The sequence below is a fragment of the Podarcis filfolensis genome (assembly GCF_964270895.1).
Source record: "Podarcis filfolensis genome assembly, chromosome: 7".
In the NCBI taxonomy this organism is placed as follows: Eukaryota; Metazoa; Chordata; class Lepidosauria; order Squamata; family Lacertidae; genus Podarcis; species Podarcis filfolensis.
In genome coordinates this window covers 46,673,097-46,695,921 of record NC_139603.1, presented here as the reverse complement: position 1 = coordinate 46,695,921, position 22,825 = coordinate 46,673,097, and the positions used below count along the sequence as shown (strand labels likewise).

The window sequence follows — 22,825 nt, the reverse complement described above, 5'->3', positions numbered from 1 at the left end:
TAATACTAATAATGAACACAAAATCAGAATACTCTTGCCCAGGGAAGCAAGCACAGTTGTATCATTAAGCAGAAATAACATTTATTGGATTATCTGAATATGGATACAGACCTATAAAAACCTATGCGGGAGTTCTGCGGGGCATTCTCTCTTTAAGGGAGAACAATGGCCGAACACTCCAGCATGTGAATAATTTAAAGCGCAATTAAAAATTAACCAGTTTTTTTTTAAACCTGGGAACAAAATTGAAAAGCCAATGCTCTGTGCAATAACAGAAGCCTCAGAACACAATGCTTTTTTTAAAATCTTATGCACTGTATTTACATGCAGTTCAAAATATGGGGGGCCCCTGCTTATGAGACCTGGGGAAGGAACCCGTGGCCGAAGAGCTGTGTAAGGCACCAACTTTCTGTAGGTGGGGGGAAGCTGGGTGGGGTGGAAGAAGGAGAAAGAGAAGGGGCTGACAGAAAGAAGAGGGGTAGCCCTGCTCACTTTTGGTTCCTGTGTACAGCCATCATGCAGGCCCCAGCAGATTAATCCTTTGACAGTATAAGGTTCTCCACCCTTGTGGTAGGCAGATGAAGTTTTATAATAGTCTGTATTTCAAATTCATGGAAACGGAGTGTAAGGGTCAAATTAAATGTGACCTTAAATGTGACATACCGGTTTTTGAAAATAAAAATAGTTGTTAGTAGTGTATAGAGGATGACTACAGCATATGAGTGAAATTTTACTCCTTCCTCTCCTCCTGCAGACCTGAGGAAGATTCCTCCTCAGAAGCTGGATTCGTTTGGAGTAGGTGCCCCGTGAAACGCCGTCCCATTGGATGTCAAGAACATAAACATACACATGATTCATAGAAGACACCTGAAGGCAGACCTGTATGGGGAATTTTTTAATGTATTGTTTTTATATTTTGTTGGAAGCTGCCCAGAGTGGCTAGGGCCACCCAGTCAGATGGGTGGAGTAAAAATATAATAAAGAGGAGGAGGAGGAATCTCCCACTGGTACAAAGGCAAATGCCAGTTTCAGAAGAGGAATTTGAAAAAGTAGGTGCATGCTATCTGATACAAGCCCCTGAGAGCATCTCTCTAGTGTTAAAAGAGCTCCAGTGGCCTTTAATTAATTTCTGGACACAATTTAAAGTGTTGGTTTTAACCTTTGAAGCTTGCATGTAGAAACCTGCTAGTGATGGATGGGGCCAGAATCATACCTGGCACAAGAAATGTTGTTGCTGTTGTTTATTGCTATTATTATTTTAAGACCATCGGAAGAGCTTGGACCCAAAGGAGGAGGAGGAGGAGGGACACAGTACCTTGCCTAAGAATATACTGTCCTCAGGAAGCCCTTCCTGAGAGTGGTATGGTGAGGGAAGGGAAGGTAGAGGACAGTACAGGCTGGCAACATTAACCCTGCCATATGAGAATCCCTTGCAGACAACAAGACAGTCAGGTTGTGCATCCACAGCAGTGACCAGAAAAAGAATGACCACTGGGATGAGCACAGAGAGAAGATACACCATGGTACATCTGTAGCAGCATGACCGGCGCCTTCATTTGCTCCAGCTGCAACAAAACATGTCTCTCCTGTATTGGTCTCTACAGCCAAAAGCAGGCGCTGTAACTCTACCATGGTTTGACTTTACACCCAAAGGTACACTTTTCCACTGTCTCTTGAGACCGATGCCAACATGTACAGTACAGATGAGATGGTACCAAATGAATAAAACGTTGAGGTACAGTCTACAGAAGCAAGCTTTGTCAGAACATACTGCAAGGCCGTGTCAAAAGCATGGACTTTCAACAGTCCCTTGGGCCACTTGAAAGGGTAAAAGCCCACTGTGTTGCAATGCCAAGGAACGTGATTGTACTGGTGCCACTTTGAAGTTGTGGCGCTGCATTGGCACTACAATCCTTCATCTCTAGTGCTATGGTTGTGCAGATGACACACCACCAGGCCTTTCAAGAACCATTTTTTTTTAAAAAAGAAAAAGCAAGTGATTTTTGAGAGCTGACAGAACAGTCCAGAAGTACAGTGGTATCTCAGATTACATACGCTTCAGGTTACATACGCTTCAGGTTAAAGACTCCACTAACCCAGAAATAGTTCTTCAGGTTAAGAACTTTGCTTCAGGATGAGAACAGAAATCGGGCTCCAGCGGCACGGCAGCAGCAGGAGGCCCCATAAGCTAAAGTGGTGTTTCAGGTTAAGAACAGTCTCAGGTTAAGTACGGACCTCTGGAATGAATTAAGTACTTAACCTGAGGTACCACTGTATGATTAAAGGATTGCATTTGGTCTGAAGTGCAAACTCTATCTATAAAAAACTTTTATTTCAGATACACCACACTATTAATGCATCGTTAGCAAATTCAAATGGTGTGAAGTGCGGTCAGTCGCACATCAGATATACATCATTTATACTCTGTACATCACAAATAACAATATAACTTGCTTTGATTTCAAAGACAATCCATTCCTAGTCATAGCATACAGCAGCTTCTCACTTGGTTCAGAGTATGCCACGTTGTGATAAGGCCAACTGCAGATCTGAAATGCTGAAGAAAAACTGCAGTTTCTGTTCACTTCTTTTGGAAGTGCAGATGCTGATCATCTGTCATGGGCAAACATTTTTAATTAAGTTTACCATTTTTTAGAAATGTCATCTGCAACATCCCTGATGCATGTAGCACATAACATTTACCCAGAGAAACTCAACAGGTATGAAACAAATATACATACCCAACATGGCTACAGTCCCGATATGGCAGCACTGAAAATATGCTGCAGAAGGATCTTCTGCCACTAATAAGGACTATTCTAGAAAACAAATGAAGTAAAGGCTATGATAGAGGGTAGCAAATCCAGCAATTCAATTCAATTCAAACTTAAAACTTTGCTTGGCAAAAACTGCTTTCCGCTATCCTACTTTTCTTTCTATTGCACTGTTGCAGACGAACTGGATCTATTCTCACTCATAAACTGCACTGTATGTTGCGCTTACCAACATCTGACAGGCCAAGAACCATAAACTGACATGGGACAAGGGAGGCTTAACACTTGGTTATCAGTGCTTTAAGAGAGATCACTACTAATCATATCCCCAGTGGGACAATGGGGGGAAAGAGCCTTATGCATAGCAGTCTGGGTGCAGAATGAAAAGCTTGGGACTTGAGCCAATGCATATCCACCATTACTTTGCTCTCTCTGCACCATTCTGAGATTCAAACGGACAACAGGGGGGGAAAGAGTGGCTTTAATAACGCGGAAGCTGGTCCTCTTAATTTGGCTAAAGAAATTGAATAAAAACAAGTTGGTAACCCTACTTCACTTGTTCAAACATGGTTTGGTTTGAGTCCTACAATGTATTTAAGAGAGAGAGAGAGAGAGAGAGAGAGAGAGAGAGAGAGAGAGAAGAAGTATCTGTCTTTGGATGTTTTGATCTGGTTATTGGCATAAACCTCCAGGAACAAAACCAACAACTGTCACTGTTTTTTTGTCACTTTCATAACTTCACATATCTTTGACAAGGAAGCCCAAGGGAAACTATTAATGGGTCAGACAGCTGTGTTTTGTTTTTGTTTTTTAAACACAGTGCTGTGCCAGAAATGGTTGAGAAATAAATGGGTCCTCTAGTCCAGAGTTCATAAATGCAACGATAATTGGAGTCTGCCGAACAGATGACAATACAACCACTTCTGCATTAAGAGATCCAAAATCAAACAGATGGCTTCACTCCACTGTGTTTTCACACAAATTTTACACTAACTACTGCAGTTCAGAGCAGTAATTAAGTCTGCAAAAGCATCTGACGTGCCAGCCTTTTCAGAGCATGCAATCTAATGTCCCTGTACGCAATGAATTTTGCATGAAATGTGCAAGGCTTCCAACTGTAAATGCAGACAGAACTGGAGGGAATAGGCCATGTTAGATACCAACCTACTAGGAATGTCCCTTTAACCTCAGCATGCAATTGTGCTAGCAGTGAACATCAGGAAGCACTTACAATGAACTCTTCACCCTTCAGGTGAGGATTATAAATCATCATTACCACGCAATTCTACTTTTAATTGTGTTGTCCTATTGCAAGCAAAGAGGGAAACGTCCTACAAAGCACAGCATCGGAATATAGAACAAGATGCAGATAGTGATCAGCCTTTTCCCTTAAAATTAAAGTATTCATGATGAAACAGAAACCATTGCTGAAACTTCACACATATAAAGGATTTAGTTAGCCTATAGCTCTACAAGGAGGCAAATACCCAAAGGTATTTCACAGCATGTTCAGTCACATCAGTGGGGCAAATATCTTTGATACTACACAACAAAAGAAAACTCACTATAAACATTAGGGGAAGTCTCAGAGGGAGAGCACACACTTTGAATGCAGAAGATCTCATGCTACAGTCCTGGCACTGTTGCTGAAAAGCCTCAGGCAGCAGAAGATGTGAAGGACCTCAATGTCTCAATGCTGCCAGTCAGAGTAGGATATATTGTGTTAGATAGACAAACAGGCTGACCTGGTATAAGGCAGCTTCCTATGTTTCTACAATGCAGTGTGCTGTACTCTTAATCTGAAGCACGTTGAACTATCTGGTCAACCCCAAACATTAATCATGCTGGGAAACAGGATTGAACAGAAGTGTGGCCTACTGCTGAGGCAGAAGCAGAGTTCTTAAACCGGAAACACAAAACGGCTCAGGCAAGTTTCATAAACACAAAAACAATACCTTTTCCCCCCACAAGTTGGAACACTTCTCACTGCTAATGGCTGACAAGGGATCTAGCTACTAAAAAGGAGCTCTCTGTTTTCCAAAGGCATTTTAGCACCCAAAGCTACTGGGTGCTTGAAGCACTCAAAGTACTATATCTCCTCACCCACCAAAAGCCCCTCAGGCAGGCTGCTGAAATTCCTTGGCCTGACTATCCCCCTACATTCATCCTGACTACTTCAACAGCTTAGCAAGCACCAGAAGAGACATCCGCTCTTGGACAGAACTTTGCAAGGAACATTGTGCTTTGGTCCCACTCTCCATTCTGTACTTTTCATGCCTGGAGATTCTTGACGGCTGCTGCTCACCCAATTTAACCTCAGTTGGCTTCTAGGGCACCTGCTCACTATTTTTAAAGCCCCAGTGAGGCCCTTTGCGTAGTATTATATCTCCCTATAACATGCCTCTCTTTACAATTCCTGTACCTATAGAGCATATACGAAAAGTGTTAACCAAGGAGAGAAATTTATTTCAACTGCTTCTCTTGCCAATGTGCTTTGCCAGACAGATAATGTCTGGCTACCATGTTACAGGCAGCATAGAGATAAGCATCCATGGGACAAAGCTTCTCTCCTTCAACCGCAAAGTGTATAAACTCTCACCTGCAATGCTGCATACTGTGTGGCTAGCAGCCCCACCCACATCCAGTGGTAGCCCAGGATGGGGAGGTTGCTCTCACTGTGGGTTAATCCTGCATCAGTAAGCACCTGTACACACTACCACTTGGCAGTGGATAATTTGCCACTGTGGATCCTGGGGCAATGATTTTTACATGATTTTTTTTTACCAGGTAGCCCAGCTTGAAGACTACAGAATACAGAGGTAATTCTCTGGCTATGTCTTGCTTTTCCTTGCAGAGGATTCCTGCACTAGGAAATGTGGTGATCTGCATACAGAATCCAATTTCCACATGTAAAAGATGACCATTGTCTCCTACAAAGGCACACTGCTCTTTGCCTGCAAAATACCTTCCATTCCTTGTATCATTCTGTCGCATGTTCTTGATGAAATGAACCTTCTTAAAGTTCTTTGGTCTGGGTGAGCCTGACAGAGTCCGGCATCTGAAAAATAAAGCAATTGAAACCAATTAAGTTCTCTGCTGAATAGCCAAAATATCTCAACACAAAGGCAGGAAGGAAAGACCAGACAAATTATTCAGTTTACCATCCTCCCCACTCAGGAGTCTGTAGCAATAACGAAAACAAGAATGTCTAGAAACAAAAGGGGCTTAAAAAAATAATAGAATGAAGCAATATATTTAAAAATGAAAAACAGAACTTCCTGGATTCTGTTACAGATCCTAGGAAAGATGAGATAGGGAAATGGAAGAATGATGTGTCTTTTCATAACCATCAGAATTCTCTGTAATAGTGCAAACCAAAATGTTTTTCAGTTTTTAAACACTTCATAATGGGTAAAGTTCCTTTTGCTAACAAAAGTAACTGGATTGTGCAAGGAGTTCTTCTCTAAAATATGTTTGCTTCCTCTTTTTCCTCCTCTTTTAAGTCTGTTAACACACTCCCATTTACCCTGCATCCAGTTTGCTCCCACCCCTGGTTTGGAAAGTGATCTATACACAAAATTAGCCACAATGTGTCTCTATCCTGTTGTTTCTTATAAAATACTACATTGTGATGCATTTCGCTTAAGACCAGATTTGATTATTGCGAGAGAGAGAAAGAATGCCCTGGGTGTAAAGCCAGTAATGTGTGCACAACCTAAGCTGTAGGAAAGTGGTGCAAAACGCACGTTAGAATGGGAAAGGTGTTACGTCTAGGTAATATGTAGGACCAAAGGGAAGGGAAAGATAAAAGGCACCCAACAGAGGAATGGCAAAGGATAAAGCACAATTAACTGAGGACTGATTGGCAACAGATGGTGCATGAATTGTGACAAGTGGATACGGTGGTCTAGGAAGGGATCGGAGGATAGACATGAGAGGTGTATAGGATAAATGCACTGATGTAACGGACACACAAAAATATGACAACGAGAGATGGAAGTGAAGGGATCTGATAGCACACAGAGAGCATGTTTTCAGCTTCAAAAGTGTATTTTCACATGGCCCCTTGCTGACAAGCAATCTTAAATCCAATGTATTTGATGGAGGGCCATTGTTTGAGCTTTAGGCAGGTTAGCCAGATGCAAAGAGGACAGGGCTCCTGCACCTTTAATAGTTGTGGAGAAGACAGGCTTTCAGCAGGCATAGCTTTTCCTGCTGCCATTTCTCCCTCCACTCAACTATTCCTATCAGCAGTCACAATGGGCTCCAATTAAAAGAATCCCCACTGCGAACAGAAGTCCACTGGAAGGAGAACCACGAGTAAACAATCTGAAATATTAAACATTATTTATTTCTTTGGGCAATTATAGCTGCATTTGAATAATTTATGACTGCACTTCACAATGCTCTCATGAATGCTTTGTTACATATGGTCTAATAAGAACAGTCTCATTAAGAGGAAGCAACGGATTTTGCTATTCAGTTTTTTTGCCCCTTAGGAGATGGGGAAACGGTTCTGTTCAGTTTGAATTGGGTGGATTTCAGTAGTAAATACTGATAAGCTAAATTACTCAGGCCTTGACCTATGGAGAACTTTATAAAATTTTTGTCTTGCCAAGGTGCTATACCACAGGCAAAATGCACAGGGTGTGTTACTTTTTAAATACCGTATTAGCCTGAATATAAGCCTCACTTTTTTCTCAAATTCCGACAGTGAAAAATTAAAGTGCGGCTTATATTTGTGACCTTAGGGTATGCAGCCAGGAGCGCAGGGCAAACAGTGCCAGGAGCACGGCGCCAGCCCCACTCGTAGTCCCCATCCTCTCCCCCAAGGCTGGGAAGGGAAAAAGCAAGGAAGTGAAAAGGCCGCTGGCAACGCAGCCCCCCCCCCCCACATGCAGCCAGGAGCAGCGAGGAATGGAGCAGCTTATATTCAGGTATTTTTTTCTCCCCGCCCCCTCCAATTTTAAAGGTGCGGCTTATATTCGGGTGCGGCTTATATTCAGGCCAATACGGTAATTATACTGCTAAAACATGTATATCATATCATATCAATCACATTTCTTCCATTATCAACTGCAAGTGCATTTCAATAAGAGCTCTTTTTTTAGTTCAAGTTTCTTCATAAAACAAAAGAAATTACTGGTTATGGTGTGCACCTGGATACAGTAAGGATCCTTTGGAATGGTTTGAAACAAGCAATTTAAAAAGCTGAAAAAACATGTAGTAAAGGATGTTAAAAAGTACAGTGGAAAAATCTGAACACCCTTTGGATGAATGAAAGCATGGCCTGTACTGGATAGGCAAACGTAACAAATTCCACGGATAGCAAACAGTGTGATGGTTTCTATTAGCTCATTTTCGTATAGGAAACCTGGGACAACACAAATGATAAAAACGTTTTCTCTTTATCACAAGCAAGTTCAAAGTTTGTGTAGTTTTTAGGAGCCTGTGACTTGTGTCCCTTTCTAACCTTATAGAAGGATGAGATTGGCAAGTTATTCATTTCTTTATTTTGTCTTTGTAAATAATTCGCATCATGTTAAAAAAGAAAGGGTTGTAAATAAACAGTTCTTTGACTCTGAGCAAGGCTGCCTCATGTTATGAGCTTGTTTTGGGTTCCTATCAAAGCCCCAGCTACAGTTGATCCTCTGTCCCTGGTGAACACAAATGCTTTGATGAAAGAGCAACACTATCCTGAATTGGTAAACAGATTATTAGTCAGTCATGCAGCGTTTGGATTCTAACAGGCTACATAGCATCACAGAGCATACTGCATCGGCGGGCTAACTTTGTAAGAGGTCTTTACAAACGAATTTGCCTTCTGGAGGCACCTATGTTTACAGCATTATGAATATATTTGGCATGAAATGTCAGATGCTACAGGACAGAGATCTTAAAAGCTACGAGTTGTCAGAGAACATTGTATTTATATAAGGTGTGCCGCAAACTGCCATGTGCATCACTTCAGCAGTCCCAAGAAGTTCTTTGTGGATTGAACGTTCATCAGTGATCAAAACAGTACTTGTAAAGAGCTCCCATGTTTACATTCTTTTTGCACTGACCAAGCTGAAACAATTCTATAACAGAGTCTGTATTCTGTGGGAAGGACTCTTCACACATAACAGAGTTAAATTGCGCTTGCTAGTCTCACTTCCTTGTTATGTCAGGCAGGGGTGGAGACCGTCAAATCTAGGGGTCCAGCGCCGAGGGCCTTCTGGCGATTCCCTCATTGCGAGAAGCAAAGCTACAGGGAACCAGGCAGAGGGCCTTCTCGGTAGTGGCACCCGCCCTGTGGAACGCCCTTCCAGCAGATGTCAAAGCGATAAACAACTACGTGACATTCAGAAGACATCTTAAGGCAGCCCTGTTCAGGGAAGTTTTTAACGTGTGATATTTTATTGTATTTTTGGTTTTTATGGAAGCCGCCCAGAGTGGCTGGGGAGGCCCAGCCAGATGGGCGGGGTATAAATAATAAATTATTATTATTATTATTATTATTATTATAGGGGGCCAAATGTAGCCCTCCAAACCTTTCTATTTGGTCTATTTGAGAATTTCCCCTGGCCACACATTCTCCCTCAAGGCCTCATTCCCCGAGCGCTTTTGCCTGGATGGAATGTGTTCTTGAACTGTGTTAATCCTCAGCTCACTTTTGCCTGAGGCTGTGCCCAATTTTGTCCCCAGTGGCATGTGGCGTTTGGAAGGTTGCCCATGAAAAAATGTGGACCTTGGACTGGAATAAGTTCTACAAGCTTGCTATACGTGTTCACTGTAACCTATACAGAAGCCAACATGGCAGGACCTACACTGTATTAGACATAGGGAAACTCGGCCCTCCAGATGTTTTGGGACTACAACTCCCATCATCCCTGACCACTGGTCCTGTTAGCTAGGGATGGTGGGAGTTGTAGTCCCAAAACATCTGGAGGGCCGAGTTTGCCTATGCCTGATCTACAGTGGTACCTCATGTTAAGAACTTAATTCGTTCCGGAGGTCTGCTCTTAACCTGAAACTGTTCTTAACCTGAAGCACCACTTTAGCTAATGGGGCCTCCTGCTGCTGCGCCGCCAGAGCACTATTTCTATTCTCATCCTGAAGCAAAGTTCTTAACCCGAGGTACTACTTCTGAGTTAGCGGAGTCTGTAACCTGAAGCATATGTAACCTGAAGTGTATGTAACCCGAGATACCACTGTATATGCATATGGAAGAGGGTCAGCCCTTCCAGCAGAAGCTAGTGTGGTAGGAGCTGTGGAACCAATCCAGTTCACTTCTACACTATGTGTAATGTGAGGCGGGGACATCTTTTCCTTCATCTCAACCCACAAAACGTATTGGGTCAGCCTTGCATGCACAGAATCCCTTGTGACCTAAGCACATAAGGAGTAGGGATGGACACAACCCTGATCTCTTCCCTCACCCCCTGCCCCTACAATTATTTCACATGTTCTTGGGTGGAACAATATCAGCTTTAAAGAAGTTCTGTAATGGTCCAAATTCTAACAAATGTCAAAATAAACGGCAAAGGGGAAGGGGAATAGAAAGAGAAGATAGAGAGAGCTACCGCGCTCAAGTCCTAGTTATGTGGCTCCTGTGGGCACTTGGTTTGCCACTGTGAGAACAATGCTAGACTAGATGTGCCTCTGGTCTGATCCAGCAGAGTTCTTAGATGTTCACATGTAAAGCCCTGGCCTGTACATGGGGATGATGGTGGAAACGGGTGCAAAGCAGGGCTGCAGAGCAGAAGAGGGCAGTGGCTTCAAAAATAAGGTTGGGTAGATGAAAAGGGGGGTTAATAGTAGCTTAGTGGGAAGCGAGGGGATTAATGTGGGGAGAGTGGCAGAGGAGTTGGTGAGAAAGGGGGCAGAGCCTTTTGCCCAGGCATGCCAGTGGCATCATCATTTCCAGGAAAAACAACATGCATACACTGTGTATAGTTATAGTTACCTCCGTAAAGGAGCATTTTCCTCAATATCTTCTAAAGTCTCCAGTGAAGACCTTTGGGAAATCAACCGACGTCTGTGAAGGGAAGGGGAAAAAAGAACAATTAAATACTAAAACCATATGCAATTTATTGCCCCAACCTTAACAAATAATAACACACTTTTTAAACAAAACTGAGCTGAACTGGGCTAATTTAAAATAACAATATAGAATAAACTTTTCTGCTTCTGAGTTTCCTTCACACTTCTCTTCACCATAAACAAGGCTGTCATGCAAGAGAAGTTATATTGCAAGATCTCAAATGATCTCGGGCAAATATTCACTACTTCAAACCCCCAGTTTGATCTAAGTGTTTTAAAAGTAAACACTTGTTGCCCAGATTTCAGTCTGTAGATCTGTATATGCACAGTAAAAAGGTAAAGGGACCCCTGACCATTAGGTCCAGTCGTGACCGACTCTGGGGTTGCGGAACTCATCTCGCTTTATTGGCTGAGGGAGCTGGCGTACAGCTTCCGGGTCACGTGGCCAGCATGACTAAGCTGCTTCTGGCGAACCAAAGCTGCGCACGGAAACGCCGTTTACCTTCCTGCCGGAGAGGTACCTATTTATCTACTTGCACTTTGACATGCTTTCGAACTGCTAGGTTGGCAGGAGCAGGGACTGAGCAACGGGAGCTCACCCCGTCACGGGGATTCGAACTGCCGACCTTCTGATCGGCAAGTCTTAGGCTCTGTGGTTTAACCCACAGCACCACCCGCATCCGTATATGCACAGTACATGCCATATAAAAACCAGTTCTCCTGTCTTCAGGCTTTTCAAACTGCTACTGAGGTTTTTCCTATGCAACCTGCATAGGTGGGCAACTTGCAGCCCAGGGAACAAATGTGGCCCCTGACATCATTTTCTGTGGAATCCAATGTCTTCTTAAACTTTCATCTGAGTTTCTTCCTTCCTTCCTGTTTGTTTCCTCCTTGTTTGTCCTGGTTTTTAAGATCATAAGATCAGGATCATAAAATCATGGATCAGGCCAACCATCCTTCTAGTCCAGCATTCTCTTCTCACAATTGCCAACCAGATGTCTGTGGGAAGGCTGCAAACAGACTATACTACAGCAGTACTCTTCCCACTTGCAGAATTATTTACACCAGGAAACAAGATGCCCTTTTCTGTTGTATGAGAAAAAAATATTTCCCTTTACGACTCTGGAATCTCAAACTCAGCAGCAGCTTACAGCCCTGGGGCCCAATTATGACCCCTTGCAGGTTGCTAGGTGAAAGAGCTGTCAATCACTATCTTCAGCTCAGATTGCTCACTTCCTGCTCCCTATATGTCCTCTCTGCTTTCTCTGCAGAGAGGAAGGTGGCCACATCACAGAGGAGACAAAAAGAAAGGGAAGGGGAAGCTGTGGTGGCAAGGGTGAGGGGACATGAATGAAAGGAAGTAAGATCTTCCTTGGAAACGAGGCCTGCTGCCCCGATGACTCAATATTTTTTAAGCATACATGCTTAAACTTCAATAATTTGAGGGGGGAAATGCAGCAAAATAAAATCAATTCTAGAAAAAAAACGAGTATCATACAATGAACATACAATAGATAGTATCAGATTGCATAATCAAAACAAAACAAGAATTATAATCAGATTGCCTAGGAGGGAAGTTGGAGAGACTTAGAAGTTTGTTATCTCTCGCAGAAGAATCAAAAGGTATTACCACATTTCAGATAGCATAAATAGCTTCCTGTTAACAGGGTTATACAAATAAGACTACACTAATTATTAGATATTTATATACACACAAATACACATGCACAGAAATACAGCTAATGCCATCTCTTCCATTATCTGCATTAGTGATTTGATTTGTTTACAGCTAACTTGGAATCTCTAGAATAATGTTTTCTATTTTATCTCTTCCTGGTACTGAGGATTTTCTGTTATGTTCTTAAACTTCTTTATTCTTTTGTTTTGGTAACTGCTTTGGGGATCTTTGTTAGAGCTGAAAGAAGGTTTGTAAATATTTAAAACCACAATACATTCATGGAGGAGTAACAATAAATAAACCATTAAAATTTTAGAATGCACATGCCCCAAAAGTTGAGGGGGAATAATGACATCTTGCACACCTATTGTGTTGTTCAAAATCATAGCCTGCCAGCTACAACATGTATATCAATTCTTTGCCAATACAAATTCACCTGTGATGTCATTTGAATTGGATTTGTAATGTTTAAAAATGAAAACAGAATTGGGTTCATACACTTCCCTGTATTTTGTTGTGGCACTAACCTTGTGTTTAGGGTTTTAAATAAATGAACACACACACACACACACACACACACTCATTAAGAACACCTAGTGCTAATTTTATTCTGATGTAAGATTTCTTACTAAAGACCTTAGTCACTGGCTATGCTAGCTCACTGGAAGGACAGATCCTGAAGCTGAGGCTCCAATACTTTGGCCACCTCATGAGAAGAGAAGACTCCCTGGAAAAGACCCTGATGTTGGGAAAGATTGAGGGCACAAGGAGAAGGGGATGACAGAGGATGAGATGGTTGGATAGTGTTCTCGAAGCTACTAACATGAGTTTGACCAAACTGTGGGAGGCAGTTGAAGACAGGGGTGCCTGGCGTGCTCTGGTCCATGGGGTCACGAAGAGTCGGACATGACTAAACAACTAAACAACAACAATGCTACCTGGGGCTAATGGGAGTTGGGATCCAACAACATCTGGAGGGCATTGTGTTGGCTACCCCTGGTGTAAGATGAAGCCTGCCAAATTCAGACACAGCCCACTGGGACGTTCTAACGGGAACAGCACAAGAATTCATTTCAGCAGGACTTACACAGAAACATTTTCTTAGGGACTTTTTCACAGTGATCAATGTGTACGTTTAAAATTGAAGAAAGCTAGGCTGGTCTTGGTTTACTGCACGGATGAGGAACCTTTTGTCCTCCAGATGTTGCTGAACTAGAACTCCTATCATCCTTGGCCATTGGCCATGCTTGCTAGGGTTGATGGGAGTTGTAGTCCATCTGGTTCCTCACTTTAGTGGATAGCTAGCCTGCAGAAGAGTTGTGGGAAGCTCAACATCTTTTTTGTTTTTAAATAAAGCAGGTTTAACAGACGTTCTGAAGAAGATATCAAAAGACCTGCTCTTATTTCATGACTACAGTAACAGCGCATTAATCATGCAGCTCCATCTAGAGCAATTTATTTCTGGATGCATTTAGCCTTTGGCTCATCCCCTTGTTGGCTTAGAAGAATACATTATTCTTTTATACAAGTGAGCTTCTCATCCAGCATTTCATACTGTCGCTCCACCTATAAGCATACAAATGCATCTCCCCCAAAGGATGATGTCATTGAATTTTTAACCTGAGGTCTATTTTTAGTGCTATGCTTTTGAGCTCTAAAAAAATTCTTCAGTGACCTAGCAACTGATGAAAACTGTGATAGTAGAGAAAGAGCTCCCAAAATACATGAAATTAAGACTCCCTGGCAGTCAAATGCTTTGGTTTCATTCCCTTCCCATGCTAACAGCCTTCTTTCCTCACTTTGTTGGTGAGGAAAATTAACATTTTTTTACCCTCTTTGCAAACGGAATAGTCAGTCTCTCTCTCTCTCTCTCTCTCTCTCTCTCTCTCTCTCTCTCTCATTATGGTGGTGAGGACAAGAAAATACAAGGCAGCACAGTGTGACAATACAAACATGAATGGTAGTGGAAAGGCCCCCTCAGCAGCACTCCTCTTTGGCTCAAAAAAATTAACTGCCATGAATTATGTTTTGTTGGCTTATGGTTTGTTTGGAGGAACAGGATGGGTTTTATTCTTCTGGTCTGTTCATAGCATTTGATTTTTTTAATTTTTTGTTGTTGTTTTCAATGAGTGCTTCCCAGAAAAGTGTCGCAGAAATATTTAATTAATAATAATAATTTAATGTATTTATTTATTACAGTGGTACCTCGGGTTAAGCACTTAATTCGTTCCGGAGGTCCGTTCTTAACCTGAAACTGTTCTTAACCTGAAGCCTCCCGCTGCTGCACGATTTCTGTTCTCATCCTGAAGCAAAGTTCTTAACCCGAGGTACTATTTCTGGGTTAGCAGAGCCTGTAACCTGAAGCATATGTAATCCGAGGTACCACTGTATTTATATTTTAAAAGTCAATCTGCTATATGCAATACTATTCAACACAGTGTTTTTAATGCATGTTTTCCATGTCTCAGCCACTGGTGTGACCAAAAAGGGGCAGCTGCTGAAGAGGTGGAAAATTAAGCCTGACATTTGTTTTTACAACTTGCTGCATTCTGTTTACAGACACTTACTCACAAGGCCATTTTTCTCACACTCTGGAAATTCCTATTTTCTTATATCATATCATGGATTGTTGTGCTCTTTGTAAATCAGAGCTTTTATTGCTTTTATTTTGAAAACTGCTGCTGTTTTATCCTAGATTATGTAACAGACTAACAGCATCATTCTAACCAAGGCTACTCAGAAGCAAGTCTTACTAAATTCAACGGGGGTTAGGTGGGATTAGAATTTTAGCCTACTATACTGAAAAGCCAGAATGTGAAACAACATATCTTTTACTGCTGTTTTGCACTAAATAATCCACTAAATAAATCAACATTACAGCTAAGAGCCAGCAAGGCAAATTCCAATGAAATATTGGATAAATGAGGTGATAAGTCACTGCCTCATACATAATGCTGTAAAAAGTAGGATTAACATTGACCCACCTCACAGAAATTGTGAGCTTCTGGGCCTGTCCACATGGTAACTGGGTAATCGTAACAACAACAACAACAACTTGACAATCCAATGTGCACAACTAGTTGTCTACTAGCTCATGTGGTGCCACCTACCCTTCCGAATTCCCTCCTGTTATATTCTAGACAGGCGCTGTCCCTGTTGCCTTTTCAGCGCCTAGTGAAGACCTTCCTCTTTCAACACACCTTTTAACTGGAGATCCTTATCCCACAGTCTGCATCTGTATTGGTTCCATTTTAATTGTTTTTAATATATGGAATTGCTTTTAAATGTTTGTCTTGGGTTGTATGCAATGTAGCACTAAGTAACTGATTCCATTGCTGCACAGATTTATGCTTGTGCCATGTTCACGGGGAAGACCCCAGAGTACACAACAAAGAAAGAAGCCTCCGCTGTGAAGAGTGCAACACACTGCTTGTATAGCCCTACCACATGCACACAAGACCAAAACCGTCAAAAAGTTAAGCAGCAGAAGATCTGCCAGCGCATCAACGTGCTCCATTGTAGAGAAGGAATAGAGAACATCCCAAGAGTCACAATCCTCATGGAGATGTGAAAACACTAAAGAAAAGAGTTTTAGTGGCAGCCAAGATAGATCTACTCCATTTATCAGGAGTTAATTCCTCTTTAGCCATGATAGTGCAAGACTGTGCCACCAAAGTATCTAAAGTAGAAGCACAGATACAGCTGCACATGGAAGAACAACACCTTTCTTGCCCCTTTAATGTAATTAATTTTATATGTGAAAACAACTGCCGTTTTAAGCGACACACACTGGGGCGTAGATCTGACCCCTGCCTTCTGAACAGCATATTCCATGCCCTAGTCTCAAGCAGAAGAAACAGAAGCAAAGAAAAAAGGAGCACTTGTTCCAGTCAAATTAACTGCATTACATGAACTACACAAAAGGGCAAGAGGTTCATTAAAATGTGTCACAAAAACAACACTTCAAGGGCTCTTTCAACACATACATGGGAGCTTTGCTGCAAAGAAGAAAGAATGTTTGAACAATAAAAGCACTGTTTACTAGGATTATGCCTATAAAGCATAGTTTCATTGCTGCAGTTGCCATATCTCACTGAAGGAGTGATTCATTGGCAGCCCAGCCCAGCAGAAGTCGCAGAGTGTACATCATTAACAGCAACTTTTTTATATTTTTTTTAAAAAAGCCCAGTCTTTTAAAAATGCCTACCAATGTGCTGTAAATTCTATTCTATCCTTTTCCCTTAATGACAAAACCAAAGTGTTTTATGCATTTTATTTTTGGGAATATAAAGTGAACAGTATTCACTGATTACCAGTGGTATTCAGTCACCCATACATGCCTCTAGTTTCATAAGAATTATAACTGTTTGTACAATTCCTCAACCAAATAACTCACAACGTACGGTAAGTTACAAATAGCAAACCTCAGGTCTCCTCAGATGAGCAGCAGGATCTTCCAGAATATCTCCATTCTGCCAATTATCCCAGATCTGGACATCCTAACCTCAGGACTGGAACTGTCTGGTTACATATCCCTCCTGCATCTCTCCCAGGGCCATAGGAGCAGAAGAGACAGTGAGTAAATAGCTTTGGACTCAGCAGCTCCAGGACCCAACTAGCTGCACACAAGGCTACTCTGGAGGAGGAGAAGCACATAGGAAACACCTGCTAAGATCAGGGCCTGATCAAGAACCAGGAGGGTGTGGAGTCTCCATATCCTTCTTAAGTGCCATGTCTGAGCTGCTTAATTGTTGAAGCAACAGCTCTTAATCCAATCTCCAGCCTGCCTGATCAGGGAAATGGACAAGCCGCTTGTGCCATTTGTGCCTTGTTAGCTACTGCAAGCACTAAACTTCTCAGCCTGCTCTACACAAAGCCAAGTATATGAAAATACAGCACTGTCTGGATCTTCAAAAATTGCTCACTCTACTCCTGCCAATATGCTCAAAGAAATGCTGCAGAGTTGTTCAGAAAGATTACCTAAGTAAGCATCAGGAAATGTCAACAGGGAGAAATGATTTCAAGTCAGTCACGTGCCTATAATTAGGCTACATTATTGAGAACAAGCTGCAACATGGATGAAGATAAAGAAAGACTTCTATGAGAAAGGGACAAAGGATATGAACATTGATCCCTGTTTTGTTTTTAATCACTGGTTGACTATGTGCCAAATGAATCCTGCTATACAATGAACAGGACTTTCCATTCACTAGGAATGATAAATCAAACTACTTTGTCCTAAAGCAGTGTGATATGATCAGGTTAACATGGAACAAAAGCTACGCTTGTCCTTTTATTTAAGTTTTGTTTTCTTTCCAGTGTTCTCAGATTAAATCACAAATTTTACACACACACACACACACACAGAGAGAGAGAGAGAGAGAGAGAGAGAGAGAGACAGACAGACAGACAGACAGACAGACAGACAGACAATCGGCTTCATCTTGGGTTTTTTTTTTTAATGGTATGGTAGATAGCCACAGGTTGCATTCACACTCCAATTTATTCTGTTTTACTGCCATTCCTTTAACTGCTATTTTGAGCAATTTATTTGAGCTTTCAGCTGATGTAAAAGCAACTTCCGGAAAACTAATGGAATTTAACGGAATATAGCAGTAGTTTAATGCTTATTTCCATGCTATTTGATTTCAGAAAAAATCTGCTTACAGCTTCTGAAACTTGGAAAAATCGCATGAGGTGAACATTCCCGTCTTTGTGATGAGCTGTGGGGTGGCACAATGGCGCACACCGCACTCCTGGTTCACACTTTTTTCTTTGTCTGATGAGGAAGTGTGTGCCAATGTTTCAGCACAGAAAGTCATGCCAAGCAGGTAAAGCCTGGAAGAATGGCAGAAAGTAGAGGAAGAGGGACAGCATGGAGGAATGACATGTGTGAATGACATTTATCACAACATGGTAGAATAGCATTTGAGATGTGGCGGAACAGGCAAACACAGCGTAAAGGAACTTTAGAAAGCAGGTTGGAAGCACAAGCTTTATAATCAATTAAACTACAGTGGTACCTCGGGTTACAGATGCTTCAGTTTACAGACGCTTCAGGTTACAGACTCTGCTAACTCGGAAGTAGTACCTCGGGTTAAGAACTTTGCTTCAGGATGAGAACAGAAATTGTGCAGTGGTAGTGGGAGGCCCCAGTAGCTAAAGTGGTACGTCAGGTTAACAACAGTTTCAGGTTAAGAACGGACGTCCAGAACGAATTAAGTTCTTAACCCGAGGTACCACTCTAATGCAATAAATTCCACGTGTGAATGAAGCCAACAGTCTGACTGTCCGGTAGGAGTAAGCAAGGATCCCCTTTGACAATCAGCAAAGCAAACTATTATAAATTAGGAGAGAGCTGGTCCTTTTCTTCTTTTATGCTCACATTAAGTCACACTTGGCCAACACAGCTGTAAGCTCCTGTTACTCAAGAGCCTATAAGTTTAGTTGGTATATCTGCACCAACTACCACTTTTATGAAAGGTCGTATGAAAAAACTGTCCCAATGCAATTTCTGTTTGTCTCATTCCAAGTCAAAAAATTGAAGAGCATACTGACCCCAACACCAACCCACACCCACTGTTCTGGTCTCCCTTTATCATTCTTACAGCTATCTACCAGCACAACATTGCTCCCTGAGCTATTCAGGACAATACAACTGCATCTTCCAAAATCTGGTGCTGTGGCAATCTTAGCACCCAGTATTACAGATATTGAGTCCTGGGATGAGGAGCTCACAGAGCTGGTATCACATAGGCACAAGGACCAGTGGAAGTTCCACTTCTGCCTGCTATAATGGGGATAGTTTGACCAGCGCTTAGTACAATTTCCACAAGACTCTTTTAAGTCCTAGCCTTGAAAAACATAAGAAAATATCTCCTACCACACATTTAAAAAGTGCTTTGTTACTGCAGAACTGTTTACAAGGATGCTGGCACTGGCCTTTCATGCCAACATGAAAGCATCTTTCACTGAAAGATAATCCATAAAGAAAGCTGAACTTTTCAAAGAGATCTGAGTAGAAACGAAGAGGGAAAAGGTCACTTTTAAGAATTATACATTTGTTTTTGTCCTTTGAAGCAGACAAAGATGCTGGTAGCTACTTCCAGTTTTTCCTCCCCCCAAACTGCAGTGGGTATTATATATCCACTATATAAATGAGTTCCACCTCCTATTTCTGCTTTTAACAGAAGAGATTCAACTTTGTGTCTTTTAAAGATGATAACAACAACACCACCACTGAAAATAAAGCTGAAATGGCAATGGTGTTCACATCATTCCACCAGTGCAAGATGGATTCATTGTACAAAGACAGCAAAAGTGCATTTGGTTCATTCCTTCTTCCTACTTGTATATACACTTCTGTTTAATCCTTTTCAAAGTTTTAAGACAATTCTGTAAAATACAGCTTTGTAGTGCTATAGTCCTGAGCAGTTTTTTCACTGGTATCAGTTAGAATTTTGCAGATGAAACACAAGGACTTCCAGAAACTAAAACTTGAGTTATGACCACTAAAACGTCTCAAGTGCTACAAACATAGAGCACTTATTTATTTTATGTATAGACCACTTTTCACCTATATAGTCATAAAGCACAAAACCTCCTAGAAAACTGTAAGCCACTGTGCACAGCTCACAGGCAGGATGTAAAGACTTTCCTGTGGCTATTGTGATGGGGAGAGGGGATATTATGAAAAGAAAACAGAATTGCTGTACAGAAATAAGGAAGAAGATTGGGTTAACAAAATGAAACCACCATTCCAGTGATCCCCATTGAAGAACTTGAAGAAAAGTAGGCGGAGAGAGGTCTCTTACACCTCCACATATTCCTCAATGTGTTCTGATTCAAAACAGTAGATACTGGAAATGATGAGAAGGATGCATTTTTTTAACCTACCTCAAAGTAAATGTACTCACCTTTTGCATTCTCAGGTTTATGTATGTCATTTGAGATTAAGGACAATGGACATGATGCAGGACACTGCAAAGGACTGGCTATTCCCTGTTCTCCTAGTTATTACCAATAAATGAAAGACTGGTGGACTGGATCCAGACAATATCTGTTCATTACCAACTTAAGTCTTGATACGAACCACTAGGTTTAAATGACTACAGACGCTTAGTGTTGTTTGATTACACAGGCATTACAGTGGTACCTCGCAAGACGAATGCCTCGGAAGACGAAAAACTTGCAAGACGAAAGAGTTTTTCGTTTTTTGAGTTGCTTCGCAAGACGATTTTCCCTATGGGCTTGCTTCGCAAGACGAAAACGTCTTGCGAGTTTGTTTCCTTTTTTTAAAAAACCGCTTGAAGAGGTGCAGTTGCGACTGACTGTGCTCCGCAAGACGAAAAACATCGCAAGACGAAAAGACTCGCGGAACGAATTAATTTCGTCTTGCGAGGCACCACTGTATTTGGTTAAACATATGGGACCCAAATACTCCCTTATTTTGTTAGCTTAAGTAGATATGTTTTTTGAAAAAGAATATGAAAGCACACCACAACAATCTCATCTGGTGAGTGAAGTCATCCTTATACACACTTCTCAGGACTAATTCTAGTCATTATAATTTGATTTATACACATTACTAATGTAATGTATGTTCAAAGGCAGGCTGGACAGTGGTAAAATCATCTTATTACATGTTGGCGAGGAATAAGCAATGATTACTCTCTACAATTATACTGACATAGCAATGACAGTGTTTACATCATTGTTTGGATGAGATTCCGTTTCTAAATTGGGAACAGAGCATCTCAAAACAATCCTGCATCGTTATGTGTAGGTAGATCTGAGGTTTCCAAAATGAGCCTGCTAATCTATGAAAGAAATAAGTATATTTAAACCTACTATAAACAAGCTTGATTTGGAGATCAACAGCCCCTGAACTTGATTCAGCCTAGAGTTTGCATACACAACCGAGGAACAACCCTGAGGCTGCTGTGAGTTCAAAGTGAGATTGACTTGGGGCAAAGGAGTGGGGAACTGATCACAAGCTCCCTCACTTCAGCCACGCTGAAGTTCATCAAAAGACAAGCAAATATGGAAACAACAGCAGGATTATTCCATCTTGAAAACCAATTTCACGGTTCCAGAAAATTCAGACAATAATACAGTGAAGGATTAATATAGACCCCTGTCCCACCATGTAGATAGCCTCTATAATCAAGTGAGTCTTCCACATGAACAGTTGCAGCCCCTCTGGGCTGCTCCCAACAGAATAAAAACACAATAAACCATCAAACATTAAAAACTTCCCTAAACAGGGCTGCCTTCAGATGTCTTATAAAAGTCAGGTAGTTGTTTATTTCCTTGACATCTGATGGGAGGGCGTTCCACAGGGCGGGCACCACTACCGAGAAGGCCCTCTGCCTGGTTCCCTGTAACCTCACTTTTCGCAGTGAGGGAACCACCAAGAAGGTCCTTGGAGCTGGACCGCAGTGTCCAGGCTGAATGATGGGGGTGGAGACACTCATTCAGGTATACAGTGGTACCTTGGTTTACAAACTTAATCCGTTCCGGAAGTCTGTTCTTAAACCAAAGCGTTCTTAAACCAAGGCATGCTTTCCCATAGCAGCGGGGTACTCAATTTACAAATGGAACACGCTCAACAGAAAGCGGAACACCTACTTCCGGGTTTGCAGCATTCTTAATCCACGTTGTTCATAAACTAAGCTGTTCTTAAACTAAGGTACCACTGTAAAGAGGCCCAATGTGTATTATTCTACCCTCCATCACTGCCCATATGTTTTGAGGAAGAGAAATAATGTGAAATGAGTAGCTACATGATTGGGTCCATAAAGTCAGGCCTACTTCTCAATGAAGGCTATTAGCATGATGAGGAGCAAAGGGTCATGTTGCTCAGTCAAATTATTTCAATACTGCCCCTGTGAACATATGAGTGGGGGTGAAATGTAGATTCAGAGTTGGCCTGATGTTAGATCTGCCAGCTTATTAATTCATGTAACTGTCAGTACCCTTCTTGCATTGGTGGGGAAACATTTTTACTTATTTTTATTCCAAAATGTAAGCCATTCTACATTCAAAAAAGTACCTAAGCAGTGTACAGAGCACAAAAAAGTATTAAAACGTATTTGTGTGTGTGGACAGGGGGTGAGTTTGGATCAGCTTGCTTTTGTTTTAGTATGTATTTTGTGTTCTCAGTTTTGTATTTTCATGTTGTGAACCACCCCTATGATCTTTGGATGAAGGGTGGTATACAAATTTAATAAATAAAAAATAAAATCATAATAAAAATTTGAAGAAATAAACTAAATTGGAAAGCCATGGTAGAAGGCTTCCTTCACTTCTACGGGAAGAGAAATCCAGGGAAAGCATGGTGTTAATA

At 41.6% G+C, this 22,825-nt stretch overlaps 1 protein-coding gene across 2 annotated transcripts in view; it reads right to left on the bottom strand.

Annotated features, from left to right (window-relative positions):
• CABLES1 (Cdk5 and Abl enzyme substrate 1) overlaps nucleotides 1–22,825 on the bottom strand; it is a 51,094-nt gene that overhangs the window by 14,885 nt on the left and 13,384 nt on the right. The window contains exons 2-4 of one of the 2 annotated variants that reach the window (XM_083623617.1): nucleotides 10,723–10,794; nucleotides 5,740–5,832; nucleotides 2,742–2,819 (exon numbers count right to left, since the gene is read on the bottom strand). In XM_083623617.1, the coding sequence (XP_083479743.1) occupies nucleotides 2,742–2,819; nucleotides 5,740–5,832; nucleotides 10,723–10,794 (243 nt within the window). The remainder of the gene's footprint in view (nucleotides 1–2,741; nucleotides 2,820–5,739; nucleotides 5,833–10,722; nucleotides 10,795–22,825) is intronic. The other variant, XM_083623618.1, reaches the window with a different exon arrangement.